Source organism: Carettochelys insculpta, chromosome 4 (genome assembly GCF_033958435.1).
Source record: "Carettochelys insculpta isolate YL-2023 chromosome 4, ASM3395843v1, whole genome shotgun sequence".
Taxonomy (NCBI): Eukaryota; Metazoa; Chordata; order Testudines; family Carettochelyidae; genus Carettochelys; species Carettochelys insculpta.
The window spans coordinates 77127092-77154445 of NC_134140.1; the positions used below are offsets into that span (position 1 = coordinate 77127092).

The following is a 27354-nucleotide window of genomic DNA, read 5'->3' on the forward strand; positions in this document are numbered from 1 at the left end:
CCATGGTGTCCAGGAAGTGGATCTCCCGTGTACACTGGTCCAGGCTGAGGTTGATGGTGGGGTGGAAGTTGTTAAAATCCTGGTGGAATTCCTGCAGAGTCTCCTTCCCATGGGTCCAGAAGATGTCATTGATGTAGCGCAGGTAGAGAAGGGGTGTGAGTGGATGAGAGTTGAGGAAGCGCTGTTCCAGGTCAGCCATAAAAATGTTGGCATACAGAGGTACCATGTGGGTGCCCACAGCTGTGCTACTGATTTGGAGGTATACATTGTCACCAAGTCTGAAAAAGTTGTGTGTGAGGACAAATTTACAGAGCTCGGCCACCAGTTGTGCTGTGGAATCAACTGCTGGTTGTAGGCCTCACTCCCCCTGGCTGAGTTAACCTCATTATCTCCAGCCTTGCTCTGGCCTGCCTATTTATACCTGCCTCTGCAAATTTCCACTACCTGCATCTGATGAAGTGGGTCTTTGCCCATGAAAGCTTACGCTCATACATTTCTGTTAAGTCTATAAGGTGCCACAGGACCCCTCGTTGCTTTTCCAGATCCAGACTAACATGGATATCCCTCTGATACAAGTTAATTCAGTGCACCTACAGAAATATTCTGAAGTAACTGTCATCTGGACCTCTTCATATAGAAAATTAAACTGTTCCATGTGAGAAAAAGAATGGTCTCCCCTTCATGCAATTTCAAAAGCTAGATAAATTTTTTTTAAAAAAGGTGATTTTTTACTTTCCTTGAAAAGTGCAGGAAAGAGTCAAAATGTGTAATTTGATTAAGAACAAAACTTAAAATACAATGGTTGCTTTGAAACAAGTTACAGCATCTTCAAGAAAGAATTTTCGATAAAGGTCTTCTGAATTCTTAAGGTTCTGAGAAGATGAGTGTGCATACCAAGCTGCTAAGGAAAACAGACAAGCCTTAAAGAGATGGCTGTCCTATAATCACTAGTAGTTGGACATTCTGAAGGAGTGTGAGAGTTCAGAGGAAGGATGCAGCCATCTAGTTAATACTGAATGAACACTAACTGGCTTATTCCCCCCTCTCATATACACACAAACTCCAGCTGATGCTCACATGAGTTGGACTTACAGAAGACACCCCAAAAAGTCAACTTTTGAAGACACACTGCCTCAGAAAAAGCACTCTATTTAATAAGTCCACTACTCTGCTCTTCCAACTTTACTAATCTATAGGCTGACTTGTGCTGAGAAACACTCAACTACATTCATTCACAAATATACATAAAGCAAGCTCTGATTTTGCTCAACAGCCAGCCCATAATTCTGGTAACACTTGCGTAAATATCTACATCAGAAAACTTGTTCAAAATCCAAGAATAAAACAGCTAAACAAGGCTCTGCTGCTGCAGAAATTTAGATAATGGGTTCAAATTTAGAAGTAAGTACAACTTTGAAAACTGGTTAAATGTTTGACTGTTGAAGTGTGGTATTTTGCTTTCCAACTGAATCACTGTAAATATGTAACTAAACTGCACATTGTCCTCTTAAAAAAAAAAAAAAAAAGGGAGGGGGACAGCAAAAACAAACTACTTTTCCTGTCCCATGTTTATAATCTGAAATATGATCATTAGGAAAATCTGCCCTAGTTATTATAAATAGAGGGGAACACCAGACAATTATAGAATTTTATGCTCCTGATAGGCAACATCCTTATAAATAAAAGGTGCTGAAAATTAATTTCTGAAAATACAGATGAAATATGAAAATATGGATGATTGATTATACAACCCATTTCAAATATATTTGACTATAGTAATGATATATCTTTCTACTTTACCATCTATTTTTGATCTTATGTTTCAACATTAAATAATGTTTTTTTACTTTCCTCAGAATTTCAACTGTGAGAATATTTCTAAATATAGACAAACTAAAACAGTTTGCCAGAAGTAACATACGCATGTTATTTTAAAGCATCCTGACTTTCACAATGGAACACTTATTTCTGGATGGTTAGGTTCACAAAATAAACAGGCTATACTACAGTAATAAAAAGGTGGCAATTTATATGCAAGGGTTAAAACTTATAACTAGAAGCTAAAAACTACTAGAAATAGATGATACCTAACATTTCAGTATAGGATGTAAGTGCACAACATAGGACAAGAGCATAGTGTAGAGTACATTACAAATAACTTGAAGTAAGACCATTTGACATTATAAAAAGTCATCTGATGTAAGAATATAAATGATCTTTTAATGGATTAGAAATACCACATATTTTGCACAGATGCTGCTTCAATTTTGAACAAACTATGCTTTGTTCTTTGTGAAGACAGATTATGTCACACCAATATAACATTGCTGTTAACCGGCACTTGGAATTTTTGCTTTTTAATAAATCGTTATGTTGACAAAATAGCAGTACCAAAAGCTAAACAAGTTTAAAAATGCTTATGTCTATAGAACCAAAACCTGGTCTTGCAAAAAAGGTGTCATCACATGTCAAAAAAATTCTTGAAAATTCTGCTCAATTGCCCACACAAACCTACATTTGACTACTGTGGTGCATTATATTATCATTTGGCTGTAAAATGAGATTTCTTGCCTTTATTGCTGAAAGGACAGAAAAAAAATAATCTGCAACTTCTTGGAGTTCCCTGTATTCAACACTAGAAGAGGCACAAAGAAAAAAAGAAAAAAAAGTGTCCCTGCATTGAGAGACCTGCAGCCTGAAACTCCTCTATACTAGGACTTTTTTTTTTTTTTTGGCCAAATGATTCCTCTTAGTGCCAACAATTCGTGTGCATTGGTGGTGTTACTTCCTCAGAATTTACAATTCATCAAGGAACAATATTTTGTGAATATTTTTTTTGGCCCAATCATTGGATGGCCCAACAACTAAAATAACACAACCAGAACTTTGCAACAAAATAAATCTTCTACATAAAGTTTAGTTCAGAATTTAGTTTTCCAATTATTTACATTCACAAAAATTATCACAAAATGGTACTACATTCAAAGAGAATGATTATAAGCAAAAAAAGTGTCTGGTAACCACAATCCAGCAAATAACTCTGCCTTCCTTTTTCCCCACTTGGGAAAAGGTTGTGTTGTAGGAAGGCTAGATTTCACTAAACGTACACAATGCCCTGGCTGCTTCTGTCTTTTTAACTGTTGCCTTCCCTAGGCATCCTCCTACTAGAGTTAAACAAGGCAGTGACTCAATTGCACGCAGCCAAGCGAAGTCCTGTCTACACTAGAGATTCCATTCTTGCTATCACTAGTGGTAGTGATACTGAGAAATTTCTTGGCCCCTCAAAAAAGAAAAAAGAAAAAAACAGTGTTTCTGCCTCTTAACATACTGGTTCTTACACCCTTTTTGGACTCAACACTTATGGCTTATCGTAATCCAGTAAATGGTCTGACAGTGGAAGCCCTGGGATGATTTCAGTCAAATCGTGCCCGCCACTCACACTGGTAGCTCCTGTGCTGTGGGGCTGGCTGGACCAGGCTCAGCTCTCTGCTCCAGATATTGCAATGTCTGAGGTCCCAGGGGTGCTAAAATTTATCACTCACTCAGATTTGGCCTGCCCTGAACTCCTGTCATCATTATGGCTGGACTAAACCAGAGTGGCACTGGGAACCCAGAGGCTACAGTGCCTAGAGCAGAGAGGCAAGTCCCTCCACCCCCCTGGGACAGGAGCTATAGGAGCTGCCATGCATCCCTCTGAAACAAGCGAAGACCCTATTTTTGGGTCCTAATCCAGTGATTGAGAAACTCTGCCTTAGCTTAAAAGAGCCAGGACACACACATATCCCCAGGGATAGGGATGGAGCTGCCTTAAATAGAAGGCTAAAGTTATTAATTCCCTTTCTATAGCCACCACAGAAAAAGAAAGCTTTCAGAAGGAAAGCAGTGCAAGCAATACGAAGTGGTCAACTGCTTTTAATTCAAATGTCTTCTTTGTCCCACCTACTGTGCACTCAGACAAACAGCACGAGAATGAAACTAGGAAGAGACTGATTACTTTCAGAGCTACAATTATCTTCTGGGAAGCAGTGAAACTGAAAAATCACATCTTCCAAACTAGCCATGAGGTTACAGAGTAATTCACAAAAGTCAAATACCTAAAAATACTGCTGCAATCTGCCTGTTCACTGTACTCCAGCAACTTGCGGGTGCTGAAACGAAACCAGTAGATCTTTTCTTCTGACAGGCAGACTATGTTTTAGATGGATAAAACTGACTAAACACAGGCTGATATGAAAGACAGTGGCTGGACACTTATTTTGGGCTTTACATCTGGTAGGTACCCACCCCCTTCCTACCTTAAAGGCTTTTCACTGAACCCTTTTATTTCCAAACCCTCCCCCTCCCAGATCTTTGATATTTACTTGTGGCTAATAGGTTTAATAATCTGGTTATCACATATCTGGTACATCTTTTTCTTCTTTTAGTGGGGGGGTGCTTGTTTTTAATTTATTAAGTTTTACTTTTAGTTAAGAATATTACATACAGTACCATGAATTTTCTTAGCTACCTAAAGAAAAAAGATTAAGTAACCTGAAGAAGCAACTTAAACAATTTCCATAGAACACATTCATTTCCTTCTCTTGCTTTGAGAGCATAAGTTTTCATGAGTGAATGGGGTGTGTATTAATTTGAAATGTCACTGTACATAAATGGCTGTTCATTAACCCTTGATTTCAGAAGAGTAGACTGACTCCCTGAGAGAAGCGATGGGCAGCATCCCCTAGGAAGCTAATATGACGGGGAAAGGAGTTCAGGAGAAATGGCAGTATTTTAAAGCAGCCTTATTGAAGACACAGGAACAAACCATTCCGATGCACAGTAACAAGAAACAAAATATGGTAGACAACCAGCTTGACTTACAAAGGCAATCCTTGGCAAGCTTAAACTCAAAAAGGATGCTTATAAAAAGCAGAAATGTGGACATATGACTAAGGAGGAGTATAAATATACTGTTGGGGAAGGCAGAGTAGTAATCAGAAAACGAACACACAATTAGAACTGCAGCTAGCAAGGCACATGAAGGGTAAAAAAAGAATTTTTACAGATATGTTAACAACAAGAAGTGCTGATCAGGATTACTGGATGAGGAAGGTAACCTGGTGACAGATGATATGGGAAAAGCTGAAGTATTCAATGATGTTTTTGCCTACGTCTGCACGTACTAGGTCAACTCCCAAACTACTGCATTAGGCAACGCAGATGGAGATAGAGCTGGGCAGACCTTGGTGGGGAAAGAACAGGTTAAGGGCTATTTAGAAAAGCTAGACATACACAAATCCATGGGTCCAGATTCAAAGCATCCAATGGTACTTAGGAAATTGGCAAATGTCTTTGCAGAGCCTTTAAACGTTATCTTTGAAAGCTCATGGAGAGCAGGAGAGGTCCTCGATGACTGGAAAAAGACAAATATAGTGCCAATCTTTATTTAAAAAAAAACCAAAGACAATCCAGGGAACCATAAACTGGTCAGCCTTACCTCAGCCCCTGGAGGGTGGGGGGGGACGGGAAATCAAGCAAGGGATCCTCAAGGAATCCATTTTGAGCACTTGGAAGGGGGGAAGTGATCAATAACCTTCAGCATGGATTTACCAAGGGCAAGTCATGCCTGGCGAGTTTGATTAGCTTCTATGATGAAGTGTCACTCACAATCGCTCCATCAAAACTGATGTTTAGACTGCGGTGGAGGTTTTTGGTGGCTCTAGTCCTGTGTCTGGCAGCCCTGACATCTCCCATTATGGCAGACCCTTCTCCTGTTGCCATCCCAGTGTAGTTGTGGCAATCACTCGAAGAACAAAGGGGAAACAGTGCTGGCGCAATCATGGACCCGCAAATGTTTCAAGTCATTGCACACATCGTTACAGCAACTTCACAGACTGTCACGCAATTTTTCTGTCCATTACGAAGTGCGATGATGGTTGAGTATGATAATGATGAAGGTTTTGAAGAGGAATTCTCACAACTGTGGCCCAAGAACTCTCAAATGCTGGCTGCCCTGACTGTATTGCCGGAAGTGGAGCATCGGTTTTGGACTTGTGAAACTAGCACAAACTGGTGGGACCACTTTGCTTTGGAGTCCTAGAACAGTCAGCGGAGGCTGCAGAACTTCCACATGCACAAGTCCACTTTTATGGAACTGTGTGATGTGCTGATCCCCACCCTGAAGCGCAGCAACACAAGAATGAGGCTAGCTTGAATAGTTCAGAAGTGAATAGCACCTGCTCTGTGGAAGTCTGCAATGCCTGACAGTTACCAGTCAGTGGCAAATGAATGCACCTTTGGCCATTTAAAAGTGAGGTCCAAATGCTTATTGATCCCTTTGGACCTTTCTGAAACTAGTATCTCCACTGTGATAACAGTGTGCATTATTTTGCATAACATTTGTGAATCCAGGAGGGAGATTATCCTGAACGCCTGGAATATCGAGGCTAAGGATATGTAGCGCTTACTTGCACTCGTCTACACAGCCATTCACCAATAACCATGTGGAGGGATCAGCAATTTTAAAAATAGCTTCATGAATGATCTGCCATGTATACGATAACGCTGTAATTTTCTGAGGTAGTAACAGCCAACCCCCACTCACTGATTTGTTCTCCCCACCAAATGTCAAACAATAAATCAGACCATGTCTTATATGAATGCTTTTACTTGGTGGGAGGGGATTAAGTTGCAGGCAGAAGAATGGATGTGGAGGTGGTGTTATTTTTCTAAAAAAGGTAACTGAGTTACTTAGCCCGCATTCTGACAAAAACAAAAAAGCAGTCATGTAACACTTTGAAGACTAACAGGATGATTTACTGGGTGATGAGCATTCATGGGAAAGACCCTCTTCTTCAGATCCTAAAAAAGGGCAGCTGTGCTCTTAGCCCTCTCCACCCTAGCCCTGGGGGCCTCTGCCATGAGTCCTCTGAAGACCTTGGCATATAGCTGCAGGCAGCTGTGCTGTCATCCATCTCCCCCACAATGATGTGTGCAGCCTACCACTCGTACATGCAAAAAAGCTCAAAGAACAAGCTTATTTTGGGTAGAAGAGAGGTTTAAAGCAGCAGGGAAAAGAAGCGCAGTCAAGGTTGGTGGAATAGCCTTTTGCAGTGGCCCCGGAGCTGTGGCAACAGGCTCCCCTTGCCCTCCCGTCCTGCTTTTGGGGACTGTGACAAGGGGGACTGGGCAACCTGTCTCCAGGGGACTCCCAACTACTGCGTTGGGAGCCCCTCTGATGCTGCATCATGGAGTGCAGGACCTCCGTTTAGCTGTTCACGGCTGTTATGAGCTTTGCCACATCGTCCCTTTGGTATGTCACTTGCTCTCTCTGGAAGTCAAGCATACTCTGCTGCCACTGGGCTGCATCCCTTTTTATATCACTGGTTTCTGCTGCACACCGCGCCATGTGCTGCACGATCAGATCCTGCTTGGATCTTCTGCACTTCCTTGTCCTGTCTCCCATGTGGGGCATGACAGCTCGAAAGTGAAGGTCACAACTGAGACACAATTCACACTAAGCCCTTACCCATGGAAGGGATGGGTGTCAGCCTCTCCTATCAGGGAAAGCTTCTTTTTGCAAGGCCTCTTAAGACTTACTAAGGATGGAATTCAAAGCGTGCATTGCAAAAGCCATGATTTACCATCATTTATCCAGAACATTTCACAGTGGACATGGAAGGTATTGTTCACTTTCTGTGGAGACAGGGTGGGTGCAAAGAAAGGTACACCATCCGGTGTCCTGAAGCAGGGGAAAAAAAATTTTTCATCCATTCCTACAGCAATCCTTCACAAGTAGCAAGGTCCACAGAGCCTGGCAGCTGCACAGCAAGGGAGAAAGGTGGGAAAGGGTTGGATTACAGCTGCATGGACTGCTGGGTGGGGAGAGATCTCTACAAATTGGGGGGGAGGGGGAGGGAAAAAAAAAAAAAAAGACACGGGTGAAGGGAATGGGAGGGGATAAGGCCCGGAGAGCCTGTCACACACATGCTATGGGGAGGGAGACAGAGTGCACGCCAGCCACATAATGCAGCAATACCTCCAAGGAAATGTAAAAGGGCAGTAAGAATTACAAAAAAATCCCATCCAAATTCCCATGCCTCTTTGGTTGCTAAAGACATTATCACCCTCCAAAAACTATCAACAAAGAAGAGTGGCTCATCTTGCATGACCACAAGCCTGGAAAATTTGCTAAAATGCAGTGTGCTACCATGACACCAGATCGTTATCTGGTTGCCGGGCATGGCAAAGTGTGCTACCATAGAAACCACAATAAGTCAGGCCTGCCCAAAAACCTAGTGCAGAAAATACAAGAGTTCCTGGATTTGACCTTTGAGGAGAGACCCAAAAAGGATAAGTTCTCCATCCCCAGAAACAACACCACACTGTTCTACGAGGTACAGATCCATAGAAAACCTATACCCATAGTCACCCATAACCTGCTTACAGCATTCAGAAAAAAATACTCACCAGCACAGCTTGGTCCCAGGGACCGGCATAGAGGGGACTGTTCCAGCTCTAGGGCAACGAGGTCCAGGCTGTCAGGAAAACTTCCTTGAGCCCCTGCTGGTTGCCCCCATCCTCCTCTCCATTGGCCTCTTCCTTCCTCCTCTCAGTTCACACCAGACTCTAGACCGGGGCCTCCACAACTGTTGTAATCAAGAGTGGGCAACATGGTGGGGTCCCCCCAACAAGCATGTACACCTGTTCATATAAGTGGCAGGTCTGCGGAGATGACCCAGAACACCAGTTGGCTTCCCAGACTCTGTGACAGGCCTGCTGGAATTCTTTCACCATCACCCAGCATTGCACAGAGTCCTGGGAGTCCGGCCCTCATCAACTGCAAGATCTTACCATATATGCTTGCATTTCTCTTGGACACCCGAAGTCTGCTTGCCACTGATTCATCTCCCCAAGCTGCAAGAAGATCCATAATCTCCTGATGGCTCCATATAGGAATTCTCTTGCAAGACTGACAGCTACTAGGCAGATCACTACACTGAGTGCTCATGAGTGAAGGACATGGCTACCAATGTGGTGCAATGAAACGGGTAAAAGAAATTCTTCATTATGGGCACACTTTATATTTCAAGAACTGGGTACTGAAATTCAAATTCGCAGGCTTCCTGTGGCCTTCTTCCAGCACACCTGCAGAGGAGCAGAGACGGAAGCAGTCATATCTGCAGGGTAATTGCACAGCTTTGTGGGATACATACAAGATACTTCTGGAGGCTAATAAATTTGATTTTAAGACATGGCACTTTCATGCTGGCCTTTTTTCAAAATTTCAAGTTCAAACTTGATGCTACACCCAGCCAGTTTCAACATTATTATATCGATATAAGAGCTACCAAATTTGAACTAATGGTATTTACAGTGAAGACAGTGGTGTTTTAATATCAAATTCCAATTTCTCATAGTGTAGACCTAGCCTGGTTTCTCTCACAAAACTGTTAAATTCCCTTAGCATAATATTGATGTATCTTTATCTACAATACTATTTTAATGTCATACAAGAGCACTCAAAGCATACAAAAACAATTCACAGCACACTGTGGACCTTCACTGTTGTTTAAAGTAGTAGTAAATAATTTATGAAGAATGTACTATGAATGTTTTTTCCTCAGGATATTTTCAGCACAGGCCTATATACATAAAATGTTTTGTAATTAGATATTTAAAAAAAAAAAAAATCTAACAGCCAAGAATACTTCCCTACTTTTCTCACTAAACTCTTCCAAATCACCAATTGTTTTTTGTCAATTACTCAAAAATCAAAAAGGCATAAATTAAACAAGATAACAATATTAAAGCTGGAAAATCACAATGTGGAGATTTAAAAGGACAAGAAGTTCTAAGAGACCACACTAACAAAAGAGAAACTAAATAGAAAAGAGAGGCTAGATTAAAAGAGAAAAAAATACACATTTGTTATTTAGTCTATTTACAGATTCAGGTGGAATGACTGTCACGATAGTTCTCTCAGTACTGTTGAGGTGGGAAGTATTAAATAGCAGGAATTCAATCCATACAATATTCCCTTAGCTCACTAAACAGATTCCTTAGAACTACTGTACCTTCTCAGCACAATTTTGCTGTCATTCTGAAAGATATGTAATGGTCTGGCAATTTTCCTTGAATATAGAACAGAGATCTGCATATTCTTGTTTTGTGTAAATCTTCTTTAGAATATTTACACAAAACTACACTGCAATTTAAAACCTATGGCCAGCCCATGCCCGCTGACTCAAGCTCAAAGAGCTTCTGCTAAGGAGCTGCTTACTGCAAGCGTAAATGCTCCAACTGTAGCTCTAACTCTGGGAACTTCTCACCTCAGAGGGTCCTAGAGCCAGGTATCTAACCCAATCTTCAATAGCTACACTACACTTCAAACAGTCTGTTAGTCCCAGAGCTACAAGCCCAAGCCAATTATAATGGGCCAGCTGCAGTATCTCACTACAGTGTAGCCATATGCAAGGATACTGTTTACTCCCTAGTTATCCATTTAACAAAAAGGGACAGCAGCGGTCAAATGACCTACCTTAATAAAAGTCCAGGGAGCAGAAGAGTCTCACGAACCTGCTGCCTTTCACTTGAAGTTGTTAGAGAAACTCAGCCAACTTACTACTGACTAAAATTTGTTGCCACATGACAGCTATTCAGTGGCTTATGTCCAACAATTTGATTATCTCAGTCTCATTTTTAAATGAGCACATACAAAAACAAAGCACCAGAACTAACTGGATCACTGCAGGAAGTTTCCGCAGAGAAGTCAAGGAATGAGGAAGTAATCTTTTTCATTCCAGAAAGCAATCCCTTCAAATCAGGTTTGTAGGGCATAATGAATTAACTACTGCTTATTCATAGGTTATGGCGTTTAAGATTAGAAGAGATTGGTCATCCAGTCTGATCTAGTATAGGTCACCAACTCCCTGCCACCCATACACTAAACCAAACAATCAATATTAGACTAAAGAGTTACAGATTAAAGGAGACTACACACATTGGACAACAGAAGAGACCAAGGAGCACCAATGCCTGAGATCCTTACAACAGCACGGAAATATGGACGATATAGCCAGATAATCAAGCAAGTGGCCCTCACCTGCCCACTGTAGAGAAAGGCAGAAAAAAGGTCACTGCCACTCTGACCCCTGTCCCATGTATGGTCAGACAGACTCTGAGCAGGTAAGCAAGAACCATTTGGCTAAGCACCGGTGAAAGAATACCTGATGACACCTCAGAGCGCCAGCCCACCCTATCCTGTGTCCCACCCTGACCAATTCCGATATACCAAAAGAACAAGAACAAATAAAAATTGTTTTAATCTTTTTCTGACTCTGCTAGTTAGCTCTTAGTAATACAACACACACCTCAGCTGTCTTCAGGACAGCCAGCCAGGCACATTTCACATACCAAATTTGGTGACATCTGTTCTGTGTTTATTAAAACCTGAGCTCCCCCAAGTAATGGGTTATCCAGAAGCTTACTGTATTTAGAGGTATTGTATGCATCAAATGTCTCTCACTCCAAGATCTTAAAAGGTTTGCTCTTTTCCTAATTTAGAGTAAGTTTAGGCTAGTTGGAACAGTCTAATGGTATAAATGGACATTTCCTCCTTAACAGAGCATGCTCAGTAAATTGCTAAGCATCTTAAATGCCTAAATCTATTTTTACTAGAGCACATCAGACAATCTAATCAAGATCCCTACCAAAGCTCCATAGATAATGTCACATTTCTGGCATCTACATAATTCTTTCATGCAATAACCTTGTTTACTTATGCTCTATTGGCATAACTAATAAGCTGTTTTTTAAAAAGTGAATTTCTTTGTGAGAGGTGCTGGCTCAACAGCCCCAGAGACTAGAGGTTTATCTTTTCCCATATTTCAGCAGCATCAGTGCCAATTTCTCTGCAGTATTTTAACTACGGCTTACAGGGTCCACGCATCTTTATACCCACCCAGTGTTTGCTGTCTCTGAAGAGATGAGACAGGCTGATAGCTTGTGCTTTGTGGAAAACACATACCTGCAAATTAGGAATAAAAGGCACATTTATTTCACATAGGTAAGGTATGACAAGAATTTGCCACTGAATTCATTCCTTGCTGCAATCAAACAGCTGTGAGACTTTTGAACTGCTTTCGTTTAATTCTTGAAACCTAAAGATGTTAATCTGCAACATACTAAAAGTGTGGCTGGTGTAAAATAAACTTAAAATATCAAAACATCTACCACCATACTAACTATATTCATATTAATAATTCAATCCTATATATTAAGTCTACCTGAAGATACCACAGAATTGAGATTTTTCTAACACACTCATACAGTGTACATTGTTTCAAGATCTACATCCCTTACTTGCTATGTCCACTATGCCTTGTGTACAGGCAACATGATATGCAAAGACTTTCATCTGTTTTTCTGTACCTGCTCACTTTTAAATACTAATATCTGCCTTTTGGAGCAATTAACATTCAGTCCTGATTATTCCGAACTGTTCCTGCTGTCCAGTACTTGTTTATTGTGTTCTGAATTTACACCCCTTTCACAATGGGGGACAAAACCTACCCAGCAATTCAAGCAGGTGTTTGTTACTAGTCAAGATACTGTTAATTTGCATTTCGGTAGGGTTTATGTTTGGAAGAGTCAGTTCTAGCCTTAAAAATCAAGAATTCTCTAAGCAAGATTATAGCAACATAGTAGTTTACAAGTCTTCATTCTTGGCAGTGATTCAATAATGAGTAGGAAGCCTTCATGTCACCCTCCTATTTGTGAGTCCATTGATGTCTGACCAGCCCAATTCTGGAGCTGCATATCTTATCACACAAGAGACCGGTGTTAGTAGCTGTTGCAGGGGCCGGGAGCAGTTTTTGATGCTCTTTTCTTTTTCTTCTCCATCTGTCCTCGTCTGCACGGCAGCGGGACCTCTCAAATCGCTCTACCCCCACCCCTCACAGATTACCATTCTCCACTGGGGACGGTCTTGGGCAAGGTTCTCCCAAAAAGCAACAGCAAAGCAGCACTTTCTCCATGTGTGCCTTCAGCATGCTCTTACATCACTTCTGTTGGCCCCAAATCTCCTCTATCCTTCCTCCAACTCAGAAAACAATGAGACATCTGAACCATGTGACCAGTTCCACAAAGTTGATGATGAATGATAATGACTTCAATGCTGCTCATGTTTGAGTCTTCAAAGATACATTGAATATGGCATATGGAGTCTTTTTCTAGACTTAACAGATGCTGATCTGATGCATGGTTAATTCAGTTTGCATGCCAAGAAAAATCAAATCACATTCCAAGTCTGCATCCCTCAAGAGCTCTCCAGAATTATACTTCTCTCACTCCTGCACAGCAAGTAGCTATTTTTCCACTTATTTAAAACAGAATAGTGGAGAAGCAAATGACATCAGACAAGATCCAATCTGGCACAGAAAACTATCATTCGTGATATCATCTCACAGAGAGCAGATTCTACCAACATGCTATATGCCATGAAACTGCTACGTCTCTCTCAGTCTTTGCCACCAATGCTGGATCCCAATTTAAAAAGTTAAACTAATAGCTATTATAAAAATTCCTTCCACAATTGCAGTTCTTAGATGAACAAGTACAGTATATTTGTGTGTCTGAGAAACCAGGACTATTTCTTTTACAATATCATCCAAGTCCTCCATATCTGTATTTGCTTCATTTAGTAAGCCTTCTCTTGAGTTTTATGAAAGGCCTCCTCAACAATAAGCAAACTTGCAGTATTTCACTCAACTTACACTGTTTTCATTTAGCTGAAAAACAGTTTTCAAGCACACAAAATGCTTTTGAAAAAAAGTATTGCCACAGTATACTACTATACTTTGGCCCTTCATTATAACAACTGCTTTTAGGGAGCTACAAGAAAGGTACACAGGTTGAACCTCTCTAATCTGGCACTCTCTCATCCAGCAACATTCGTAATCAAACCAGACAGCCACACCCATGATAAGTGAACATGTTTCCCATGGTTCCATAAAGTTTATTTCCAACCACCAGTCCTGCTTCTTAGTGTTCTTTCCTGCTATTTAGCTGTAGTTTACCCCCTTTTATGAGCTCAGTAAGCAGTTAAAGTGTTGGTAATATGCTAGACAATACTGACCTCCCATGTTCAGCACCGGTTAGGTCTGGAGGGTGCCAGATTAGAGAGGTTCAACCTGTACTAACTTGCTGGCCCTGCAAATCTATTGATGGTATCTCCCCTTGTCTTTCATCATCTGTGCATAACACTCCTTCCTCACTGAGGAAAATGGAAAATATTACTTTAAATAATCACAAAGAAAAATGCACTCATTTTCTGGAACACAATTTGAGATAGCTCTTCTGAAATTTGGGCAACAGGTGAGCGCTGGCAACTGCTTCCCAAGTCAACTGGAGCTGCAGATATTCAGCTCCCAATCATAAAAGGCATACAAAATGGGTAGAACATATTTTTGCAAATTTTGGCCATAACATTACTGTAAAATGGCGACAATCAGTACTTCACTGCCTCACTGAAGTTCTGTGAAAATATGTTTGTGATTATGTGGCACTCAGATACTACCATCATGTAACACAAAAATCCACTAATTAAAATTCTATGTTCATCACAACACACTATGCCCTAATACCTGGGGTAAGACACTGAACGACAGGTAAAAAGTAAACATGTACTAAACCTCTACCTCATTTCCCTCGTACTACCTACCTATACACCTGATGGGGCATGAATCATAATATGCCATCACGTACTTAAAGAATGAATCACCCAGTATGTATACACATAAGGTGATAAGATTTCCTAACTTCCGAGTGCTTGTTTTTGTAACCTAACACACGTAAGCCAACGTAGTGCAGTGCATGCTATCACTTATGCCAGCAAAACACAGGTTACACAGTGGAGTGTTGTTTTCACAATCCTGGACAATATAAGTAGCACCGTAGACATGAACTCATTCTTTTTACTTTAACCTCTGCTTCCCCACACCTTTCCAAGGCAAAACAAAAAGCAGTCAAGTAGCACTTTAAAAACTAACAAAATAATGTATTAGGTGAGCTTTCGTGGGACAGACCCACTTCTTCAGATCATAAGTGGAAGCGTGTTTTATAAATTTCTTGTCTGGCACTGGTAAAGCCTCGTACTGTGGGGTTTTGCGTGGATGCCCCTTTACTGATGATAATTTCAAGTTCAGAGAGTTCATTTTTGATCATCTTTTGTTTATTGTAAAGGATTCTGATCAAGTGGTTCCTCAGTTTCTTAGAGAGCGTGTTGCATAGACGCTCACTGTAGTCAGTGTAGTATGCTGATTGTAATGGGTTTTTCACTGTCAGTCCCTTGGGTACAATGTCCATTTTCTTGCATTTGGGGAGAAAGATGATGTCTGTCTTGATCTTGGTGATTTTTTTCATGTACTTGATGGATCTCCATTCCAAACGGCTAAATGTAGTGCCTTGCATGTTGAATAGAAACAGAGAGGGAGCCGTGCTAGTCTATACACTATCAAAACAAAAAGCAGTCAAGTAGCACTTTAAAGGCTAGAAAATAATTTATTAGGTGAGCTTTCGTGGGTGGGTCTGTCCCACAAAAGCTCACCTAATAAATTATTTTCCTAGTCTTTAAAGTGCCACTTGACTGCTTTTTGTTTTGATAGTGTATAGACTAGCATAGCTCCCTCTGTTTCTTTCCAAGGCAGAGTACTGAAATTTGGCCTTGTGACCTCTATGTTTGCTCCAAGTGCTGGTGATGCTTTTTAAAGTCTCTAATAGGCCTAACTTACAATAGCTTCCTTAACAAACAAGTTAAGATGCAGAGATTTACCATTTAGGAGGTGGCTGGTAGAAACAGCTGGTCTTTTGTTAATGGCTTTGAACAAGCTCCTGGCTGCATGGCTGAGAAGGGGCAAAGCTGAGCTCCTGCCTCACATGCTAATGAAAATCGGCTTGCATGCCACTCTTGGCACCTGGGCTGGTGGGTTGCTGACCCCTGCCCCTAGAACAAATAGATGGCAGCAAGTATTCCTGCTTCTGCACTCCCCGCCCCGCAAAATACTCTTCCAGAAGTTACGTGCTTGGAGGCATGCACACCGTGGTTGCCATGTAAGAAGGAACTGGGGAATGACATACTCACAGCACGTGAAGTGTTCAGTGATTTAGCAGCCAACTGTTAACTAGCTCTGAACATTTGCAACCAATGATGTTCAGGGACCATAGCACCAGTCCATTTGTGTCTTATCCTAAGAACATCAACTTGCCAAACTTCAAATATTTGTGTCTCACACCCTTCAAATTGCCAGCCTTGTCAAAAAGAAACTTAGGGGAAAATATCAAGTTTACAAGAACTACCTATCCCCCGCCACTTCCGCCCAACATAATTTTCAGAAACAGCATTTCGGCCTAAGCTGTGAACATGTAACCATTTTCAGTTGCAAATGTAATAGATACTACAAGACAACTTGAACAAGGCACTGCTACCACCTCTGGCTGTAAAAAATGTCTTGGAATCAAGTTGTGCACATAGCTAACCTATGTACCCTTATCGGAGGGGTAGCCGTGTTAGTCTGGATCTGTAACAGCAATGAAGGGTCCCGTGGCACCTTACAGACTAACAGAAAAGTTTTGAGCATGAGCTTTCGTGAGCACAGACTCACTTCATCACATGCTGGTCCTGGAAATCTGCAGGGCCAGGTATAAATAAGCCAGAGCAAGTGTGGGGATAACAAGGTTAGCTCAGTCAGCAAGGGGGAGGCTTACTACCAGCAGTTGATCTGGAGGTGTGAACACCAAGGGAGGGGAAGCTGCTTTTGTATTTAGCCAGCCATTCACAGTCTTTGTTTAAGCCTGAGCTGAGGGAGTCGAGTTTGCAGATGAATTGTAGCTCAGAAATTTCTCTTTGGAGTCTGGTCCTGAAATCTTTTTGCTGTAGGATAGCTACTTTTAGGTCTGCTACTGTGTGGCCCAGGAGATTGAAGTGCTAACCTACAGGTTTTTGTATATTGCTATTTCTGATAGCTGATTTGTGTGCATTTATTCTTTTACGTAGAAACTGTCCAGTTTGTCCCATGTATATAGCAGAGGGGCATTGCTGGCACATGATGGCATAAATTATATTGGTAGATGTGCAGCTGAATGAACCCACGATGGTGTGGCTGATCTGGTTAGGTCCTGTAATGGTGTTGCTGGTGTAGATATGTACCCTTGTTACCTTACCACTGTTCTCCTTATCCCCTCCCTTGTATTCACTACACTCCTTACTAGATCTTGAATATAAGCTAGCTCAGAAGTGGGCAATCAGTTTGCCGCAGGGCCACTCCAAGGTTTGGTAAGTGGTCAGAGGCTGCACTTTTCTATGGAGGAAGTCATCTTCTTGGTGGTCACTGGATAACAAGTAAGTGCGGGATCTGGAATGGAGCTCGGGGTGGGAGTCCGATTGTTTGAGGTGCAGAATATGGTGTGGGATCTGAGACAGTGTTTGGCTGAAGGAGGGGGGTTGTGACCTGGCAGAGTGTAGGAGAGGATTCTGATCTATGGGAGGGATGCAGGAGGGGTCTGTCTGTCTGGCAGGGAGTTGGAGTGCAGGTGCCAGAAACAGGGTCTGGCCAATGGGAATTGAGAAACTGTGCTGCACTGCTCCCCTCCCCAGCAAAATCCCTCAGCTCTCATTGGCCACATGCTGCCTCCACCTGTAGCAACTTGCCAGCCAACAGGAGCTGAGAGAGTTTTGCTGAGAGCGTGGACAGAACCTGAAGCCCTATCCCCTCTGGGGGCTTAGGGGCAGGCTGCAGGCTGGATCAAAAGACCTGATGAGCCATATTTTGCCCACCCCTGAGCTAGATCAACAGGGCCAGTTCCTGTTCTTCTAGGCTCCAACAATATACAACTAAAAAAATCACCATCTTTGGCTAGGTGGTTTAGTCCTTCAGCAAGCAAGTAAAGGTATTCAAGCCTTACCAACCATGCCCAAATATGAAAGCACTAAGAATCCCACAAATTTAAGGTTCAACCCCATCATTATTAAAAGCTGGCAAAAGCAATTTATTGAAACATTTTATGTTTCAAGGTGGCATGAAGTATAAGCCCAGAAATCTTTGCAAATAAGCTTTTCTGCTATAATTTTATTGTAGCCAGTTTACAGATTTTGAAGTAGATACCCATGTAAGTAAAACCATTGCATTTCTCGCTCTTCCAAGGAACAGGTTGACATTTGCAAGTGAATCAGGCCAGACTGAACAAAAATGGGATCAATTGTTTCACTGCTCCAGGACTAAAAAGACTCATGTTACAAGTATTCACGTCAATTATAGATTCTCTTTTTTCCCCTCGCCTTTTTACAAATAGTTTTGCATAAAAATGCAAAAAGAAAAGTGCTAGACACAGCTCTTCCAAAGATTTAGATTAGGGGTTCCCAACTGGCAATCATTACATTGCTGCTCATCATGCTAACTCTCCTTGCATATAACTGACAACTGCATCAAATGATAACTAAAAATATATTACATATTTTAATGTAAACATTCTCCTAAGGTGTCTGCAACCCAATCTTCACAGCATATTGCTAGTACAAAAGAACCTCAAAGCAAAATTAACTGAACAACAGTTCTATCTCCATATTGTTGTTGTCAAAGCTAAGGCAAATGCAAAAAGTAGACAGGAAAGTAAAGTACTTCATTAAAAGTTAGATTTAATCTTCCAATGTGTTTGTAAGACATACAAGAGATCAAGTATCAGAGGGGTAGCCGTGTTAGTCTGGATCTGTAGAGCAACGAAGGGTCCTGTGGCACCTTATAGACTAACAGAAAAGTTTAGAGCATGAGCTTTCGTGAGTTAACTCACTTCTTCAGAACTCACTGAAGAAGTGAGTTAACTCATGAAAGCTCATGCTCTAAACTTTTCTGTTAGTCTATAAGGTGCCACAGGACCCTTCGTTGCTATACAAGAGATCAGAATTTTAAAAATATACCTAATCTTGGTCCTCTGAATCAAGAACTGTAAGTAGTACAGTACAATCTGAAATACTTGTTTTCTATGACCATGCAGCACTACAAACAGCCTGACATTCATTTGGAATAAGTCAGGAACATAATGCCAGATCAAGAAGTGAATGTTCATTTCTGTCCCCTATAAATGAGTTCTCACATAATTAAACTCTTTCAACTGTTACCAGATAAAACAATGCTGTATTCCAAAAAACAATGCTACTGGAGAACAAGCTGAAAATTTAATTGAAATTAATGTAAGTACCCCCCATAATTAAACCATTGTTTCAGTCAAATACTTGACAAAGGAGTACCTGTCGAACAGAGACATCCTATCTTGAGGTACTCCAACATGAAGAGATGTCTTTGGTGTTGAGCTCTGGGTAAGTAAACAGCACTCCTCTTTCAACATAAAACATGTTTCTAACACCATTTCTCTGGTATTAACTACTCTAGCACTGAATTTACTAAATGTGCTAGACTGAAATTCCAGAAGAACTTGTCAATGGGTCTAGGAACTATTTTGATCAAGTTTTTCCCTACAGCTCTAATATTACTGTGGGTGCTGTGTAAAAATTAACCATATACACCAGACCACTCCATTGGTCAGTTAATGTAAAAAAAAAAAAAAAAAAAAAAAAAAAAATCAAATAATGTAGGCTTTAAGTTATTTTTAGAGAACTTTTACTCTTCAAAATAAGCTATAGACAGCATAATATTTCACTCAACTATCTTATCTATGAAACCATTAAGAAATTGTTTTCAAAGGCTAGAAGCCACAAATATAAATAATGTTTTTTAAAAATATCACTGCATTACAAAAAGCTTGGGGCATAAGTCTGTTTGTAATTCATTAACATTTAGAAGTTTAACTAACATGTTTGATGGACAAATTTTCAATTTAAGACTTCAAAGAATACAACATGAACAGCTTAATTACAGAGAATTCTGCTACTCATTGAGTCTATTGTATAGTGAAAATGTAAAAACAATTGATCTTTAAACTTTAGGTTTTATTATTTTGAGTTCTTTGTGAACTAAAATACAATACTTCACTGATTAGAATAGTTCAGGTAGGCTTTGAATACCTATTGTAAACAAGGGCACACACATATACACTCAATATTAAGTCAAACATTTTTCTGCAATAATTTCTGAAACAATGCTCTGAGAAGTAGTAGTGAGCCTCTTACACTCCTACATCTCAGAGCATAGGCCATTGATGACTCATTCTCCAGCGCAGGTCCTTTAAAATCTGCCCAAATTAGAAAAACAACAAGAGTCCTGTAGTATCTTATAGATGAACAGATACTTTTGTGCATAAGGGCTCATGGGCAAAGACCCACTTTGTCAGGTACATTTTGTTGTTTTTGAAGATACAAACTAACTCAGCTACCCCCTTGCCCAAATTAGAAAGGGACATCTGAACCAGGAAAAAGTTCTAAAAAGACTTCACTGACTCTCCCCTCACCCCCACCCTCAACATTTAATTGTTATCAAAGCTGTGTGTTCAAACAAGGGCTTGCTATCCTGCAGCATCAGTCCTCTGTTCTCAGTTCAATTCACAATGAAGTCATTACACTAAACTTACACCACAATAGATAGTAAAACTTCAACATCCCATGTAGAATTACAGATGGTCACAAAATAAGGAGAAGCTGGGCACACAGCCAGTGTCTACACAGGAGCCCACTTTCGAATGGCCATAATCAAATGATAATAATTGAAATCCAGGCTTTTGAAAGTAAGGGACCACACTCCAAAAGCGGACCACAGGTTCTACCTCCCTTTCAAAATACTGCTCCATTCTTTCGAAAGGGAGTGTCCACATGGCTATGTGCGCTCTTCCAAAACAATGGAACCGGAGATGCCACAGACAGGGTTGCACAGCTGCCAAGCCCTTCCAGGGCCCACATCCAGCCACTTCCTTAAAGGCCCCTCCAGCCCTACCCTGTGTAAGCTGAGGCCTGCTGAGCTGCCAGCACTGCAGACCCCAATGCAGCAGCACCATAGCTGACAAGCAGCTGCTTCTGGCTCTGGACGCGGACACCGTGGACACCGTGGCCCACCTGATGTGCTCAGACACCGTGGCTGCCCCCCTCCTCCTTGGGGGACAGAACAGCCCTCCTGGGGAGGTGGACCCCCACCCAGCATGCACCCCATCCCCATGTGCCCCAGCGCCTATGGAGCCAACCCAGCATCTCAGACAGGTGGGAGAAGCTGGTCCAAGGGCAATGCGACAATGTCATATGTGGAAGTTCTGCAGCCATGAGCCAGGAGACCTTCCAGGGGCTCTGCTATTGGCTCAGCCCTGCACTGAGGCATCAGGACACTGCCGTGCAGCCTGCTCTCCCCCTAGCTTGGAGGGAGCTCAGGGGGCAGGAATGCCCCCTCACATCCTCACAAGAGCACATGTCCTTCATCCCATGCAGGGTGTCCGCACAATAAACACGATGCTCCTGCATCAGGTCATCCACATCAGGGACCTGGATGCTCCATCAGGGGATTCGCAGCACTCAGGTTCCCAAACTGTTTCAGTGCCCTGGATGGGACACGCATCCGCATCCATGCCCTGCCACACAATGCTGGCCACTATACCAACTGAAAAGGCTACCACTCGGTAGTCCTCCAGGCCCTGGTGGATCACAAAGGCCAGTTCATGGACATCTGTGTGGGCTCAGCAGGCTGAACCCATGACACCCGGGTTTTCCACAATTCCAGCCTGTGCCAGCGTATGGAAGCCGGCACCTACATCCCCACAGTGAAAGCTCCTAGTTGGGGACACCACCATGCCACTGTGCTTGGTGGCGGATGCAGCATACCCACTACTGCTGTGGATCATACAGCCCTATACCAGCCATCCTAACCCCAGCCGGGAGACCTTCAACACCCACCTCAACATATGGTCGAGCAGGCCTTTGGGTGCCTGAAGGGGTGGTGGCAGTGCCTCCTCCTCATGCGCCTAGAGGTTGGGATGCACAACGTCCCGCAGGTGGTGGGCACTTGCCCTCCATGATGTTATGGAGGGCACGGCAAGGGAGACACCTTTGTCCAGGGGTGGGCAGCCGAGGCAGGCTCTAGATTTGAGCAGCTAGCCGCCACCAGGCAAACCAGGACAGGATCTGAATCAGTGAGGCCCTCCAGGGCAGCTTTGCTCCTGGGCAGCACTCACCCCCTCAACCCCTCCCCACCACCACCCTGTCCCCCAACCGCACCTACACCTCCCTCCCACGAGATCACAGGATATGAGCATCAGCGTGTAAAAAAACCTTTATAAAACATTCAACCCCCACTAAGTGCATGCCAAACCACAAATTATTTACTTGAGGGGGGCAACTATGTACATTGTGGGGGCAGGGAGGGACCTGAACCAGGAGGGGACAGGGAGGGCAACACCCAGCTCCCCAGTGCCCAGCTGGAAGACCACAAGGGGATGTCAATTATGAGGTTGCCCTCCTCACTGGGCCATTCCAGGGTGGTGTCTGTCCCCTGGCTTGGGCTGGTTCATGGAGGTATCCAGGACCAATGGTGATGTGGAGCTGTCCCAGGATGAAGTGGAGCTCCCAGTTGTAAGGGCAGGTGAAGGGACCTGCCCCCGAGTGCCCAGCCTCATCCTGAACCTGGGTGTAGCCCTGACGGACCTCTTTAACTTTACTTTTAATTGGTCTGGGGTCCACTCCAGGTAGCCACAGCTCGTTAGTCCCTGAGCCAGGAGGGCAAAGGCAGCAGCATTCCTCCATTTGATTCCCATCTCCCAGAGGACTGCCTCCTCTTTCCAAAGTCTGAGGAGGTCTCAGAGCTCAGCCACATTACTCCAATTTCCTTTCAGAAGCACATGTTGTACATGTATCAGAGAGGTAGCCGTGTTAGCCTGTATCTTCAAGAACAGCAAAAAGTCCTGTGGCACCTTATAGACTCTCAGATATTTTGGAGCATAAGCTTTCCTGGGCAAAGACCTGCTCCATCAAGATGCATGACTCATGCGTCTGATGAAGCAGGTCTTTGCCCATGGAAGCTTATGTTCAAAATATCTATTCGTTTGTAAGGTACCACAGGACTTCTTGTTGTTATACATGTAGACGCTCCTTGTGTTCTTCTGAAAGAAGGCCTGTATTTTTGAAAATACATGCACACGTACACAAAGCCTTAGAAAAAGCACTTGCTAAAACACAAGAAAATTCAAAAAGCATTGAAAGGAACAAAGAAACATGACCATCCTTGCTTATGCATGCTCTCTCACATGAACATTTCTGTCAATATTAGAATATACGTTCTCTTCCCAACCCTTTTTCATAATGATCAAAATCACACAACTTCAGACTACTTTTCTGATCCCTAAAAACTGGCTTATTTGTTAAGACAACAAGTAAAATCTCAAAGATAGCTAAAATAATTAAAAAAAAAAAAACAGCAATAACCAAGGCCTTTATGGCTTAATAAAAATACTGATTTTTGAAGTTTTGCTTGTTAACTGCATTTTATTCATGTTACGTGCTCTAAAATTAAACTGAAGCAATTCATTCTCAAATAGGAATGAAAATTTAAATTACTTTAAAAAAAATAAAAAACACTCAATCCACTCAAATCAGAAAAACCCAGACAAAACAAGTCTTTGACTCCCAACTAGTAGTAAAGAACGTAACTTCTAAATCTAAGAAAAAAATTACATTAATTCAATGTTCCAAAAAATTAAGGAATTTTTATTCTTCAAGCTTTCCCAAATGCAGTAAGAGGCACACTTGATCACCAGCCTCAAAAAACTTCCAGCATTGCCAACAATACAGCATGATCTGATCTTATTTGACCAGTCAGAGCCTAATGGATTTAGGGTTGCTTTTGGTGTAGACTGCTGCAGTAGGGTTTTGGTGAGCTGATTATGGATTTAGCTTTCTACACTCATGCGTCTGATGAAGCGGGTCTTTGCCCCTGAAAGTTTATGCTCCAAAATATGTTAGTCTACATGGTGCCACAGGACTTCTTGTTGTTCTCAAAGATACAGACTAACATGGCTATCCCTCTAACAGCCGTGACAGACTAACACGGCTATCCCTCTAACAGCCGTGACAGACTAACACGGCTATCCCTCTGACAGCTTTCTACATTGTGTTCTTCACATTGGCTGTAACCCCCTACATCTTCACTGCATTGTCTCTAACTCTCTTCCCCCCCGCTCCTTTATTATTATTATTATTGACAGGGACACCAGAAAGTTTAACAGTTCACTTTATTTGGCACAGCGGAAATTTTGTTTCTCGCAGGCTGGTCTGGAGTCCCACTACCTGACTGACTGATTTCTGAGCAACTGCCAGTATCCCTGCTGTAACTGTTGATCAGCTGACAGCCTTTTTATAATCTTCTCCCAAGATCCCTCAGGATTCCCATTACCCTCTCCCTCCCCCCTCACAGCCCAGCCCTAGATCACAACCCCATCCAGGCACAGCACCATCACCTACACCCCTCCTCCACATCAGAATCCTCTCCTGCACCCTTACCCCATCCCAGACCCTGTCCCCTAAATCCCGGCCCCAGCTTCCTTCACTCAAACTCCTTTCCACACCCAACAGCACCTCCATCTCCTACCCCAAGCTCCCTTCTACACCCCGATCTCTCTCCCAGGCCTCCATTAAAATAATGGAAGAGGGCAGCCCTTCCTTGACCACTTACCAAATTCTTGGAGTGCTGCCACCCCTTCAGAAGTTATTACCCACCTCTTCACTATATGCTATTCTGATGTCTGTAGGCTTGCATACCAATGTCAACATTTAAGGGAAGTGGTATAACAGACATTTGGAAAGTTCAAGCAAGGACACAGCAACACAACTTTAGCTTCACAATAATGAAAGGAACTTCCTCTAGAATGAGAGAGAAAATTACAGTTTTTTCACGGCCCTCTTTTCTAACCATGATATATATACACATTTGTGCCATACAATTCCACATGATCAGAGTTCGTCACAGGCACAAGATGTGTATATAACTTTTTTCAATAACTTATCTAAAGTAGGAGGAAGAAATCCTGGATGCTGCCTAAAAAGTCAAAGTTCTTTCCTCACCCTCAATTTCAAATGTCAACAGCCAATCAGAAATCTGGCAAACATCTACAACCATGATAATTAAAAATAAATCCCCTTGCTAAATTCTTAGAGAAACAGGACAAATCTTTTAAAAACAGGACAGATGGCACTGCAACTAATGAGCAAAGTAACTCCTTGAATCATTAGCTATTGAACTACAGCTTGATGGAGGGATCATCATAAAGCTTATTTGTCTACAGACAGTTGGCAGCAATAGCACATCCCCTCACCACTCCAAAGGAGTAAGAATTTACTCACCTTAAGGTGACTCTAAAGCAACTAAATCTCAAAACATTTTTACACATTTTCTCCCTTTCTGTCTCTAATATTTACAAAGCCCTGAGTGCTATCAATCCTGCTAAAGTAAATGACTACATCGATTCTTATTTAGCCCACACATATAAATGCCCCACCAAGTGAAGCCTGATTCAAGAGGAGTATTTCAACAATCCTTCTCCCCTATTACTGTGCAAGAACTTCTATTTCAGCAAGAATCACTCTATTTTTGGGAGGCACAGATTTGCCAAAATACCACACTCGCCTCTCTTATAAATGGATAGGTCAGTAATGCTGTAATGAGTTATACACCTACTAACTACTTCAATTCCAGAATTAAACTACTTGTGGGGTATTAACAGCTACAAGACCTCAGTTAAATCAATGGCCAACAATATAAAAAGCCACCCAGTCATGCCACACAAAACAGTGCATGCAAAACATTTGCTTTTCTGTCCACTAGCTGACATTCCATATATCAATATTTTGGTTAAGTAAAGTTTGTGTAACACTGACTATACTGTATTTTGCACTCCTACACCCACCATAAGTTTCTATTAACACCACAGCGTTTTCTTTTGACATAAGCACTTTTCGAAAGAAAGAGGAAACATACCAGCAGTTACTCACATGAGTGTTTCCCATAATCTCATCTTTCAGGATTTATGAAACTCGCAGGCAAAGCAATCCCCTCCCCCCTCTGCTGCTGTCTGACCACGCAGAGGGTGCTCAGCCCAATCTTAGGCTAAGCTAGAAAGAGTGGAGGGACAGATAAAGGGAACGTGAGCCCCGAAAAGTAACAAGGCTACTGGGGGACGGACGCAGAGGATGAGAAATCCTAAATCTACTGTCGGTTGTGACCGACTGCAGCTCCTCCGGCCCGTGAGTGGAAAGCGGACTGGAGGGGTCTAAAGCAGATTAGCTGGTGCGCCTGCGTCCGGCTACAGGAGCACACGAGAGATCTGTGGTACGTGCGTGAGACACACAAGCAGCGGCTACGGGCGATGCTGGGGACGGGGGGCGGGTCATTACCTGGGGCGGGGGGGTGACGCACACTACCCCCAGGCTGCCCCCAGGCCTTACGGGGCAGGTACCTGTTGTCCCTGGTGCAGGACCCCGGGAGCACAGAGCCTGGGGCTCCTGTCCAGGGAGAAAAGCGGGGCTCAGGCGCCTCTCGAGAGGAGAGAGGCCAGACAAAGGCGAGGGTCTGTGGGGACAGCGGGGAGCGGATCCCGGGCGCTTGGGGGCTCCCCTCCGGGGCAGGGCGCGAGTCGCGGTACCTGAGGGCTCCTCTCCGCCGGGTTCTTCATTACTGCCTGGCGGAAGCTGTTATCCACGTAGGACGCCATCTCGCCCCGGTTCTGCCACCGGCTGCAGGCGCCCCGGCCCCGCCGCCTCACAGCCGGGCCGCACCGCGCCGCTGCTGGCAGCACAGCGGGCTCGGAAGCGGCGCTGGGCCCCGGCCGCGGCGCGCAGGGCGGGGGCAGCCGGGCTCGGGCTCGGGCTCCGGCTCCTGGCGGGCGCGGCCTCCCGCGGCTCGGTTGGGGCTCGCGGCTGCGGGGTGGGGTGAGATGGGGTGGGAGCCGGGGCTCAGCAGCGCCGCCGTCTGGCCGAGCGCGGCTGCAGTAGGGAAGGGCGGTCCGGGAACTCCCGCGCTCCTGGCGCCTGGCGTCGGCTGCCGACTCTACTGGGCTCCGCTGTCCCACGCCGCCGCTGCCGCATCCCTGCCGGCGCCTCCCATCCGGGCTGCGCCGGGTGGGGCGGGGCCGAGCGGGGGGCAGGGAGCGGCCTCCGGCGCTGGACGTTTTGTGCTGCTGCTGCAGCCGCAGCGCTCGGGGAGGGGCTGCCCCGGCCCGGTCGCCGCCCGCTATTGTTAGGGGCCCCGCGCCGCCCCCATTCCCCGCCCGGCCCCGGCAGGGCGCCCGCCCAAGGGCCAGGTTCCCACGCGGAGCCCGCGAAGGCGCAGCTCTCGCAACTGGTTGTGTCAGTCGCTCGGGCGCCAGGGGGGCTGGTGTGTTTGCTTAGAACCGGCCCGGCGG

The 27354-nt window shown here is 43.5% G+C and overlaps 1 protein-coding gene across 7 annotated transcripts in view; it reads right to left on the bottom strand.

Moving 5' to 3' along the window:
* RAPGEF2 (Rap guanine nucleotide exchange factor 2) overlaps positions 1-27006 on the bottom strand; it is a 400682-nt gene extending 373676 nt beyond the window's left edge. For 6 of the 7 annotated variants that reach the window (XM_074993114.1, XM_074993110.1, XM_074993113.1 and 3 more), the window contains exon 1: positions 26596-27006. In XM_074993114.1, coding sequence (XP_074849215.1) covers positions 26596-26664 — 69 coding nt within the window. In that variant the 5' untranslated portion in view covers positions 26665-27006. Of the gene's footprint in view, positions 1-25931; positions 25970-26595 lie in introns of those variants that run through there. The other variant, XM_074993112.1, reaches the window with a different exon arrangement.
* Positions 27007-27354: the final 348 nt, after the last annotated feature.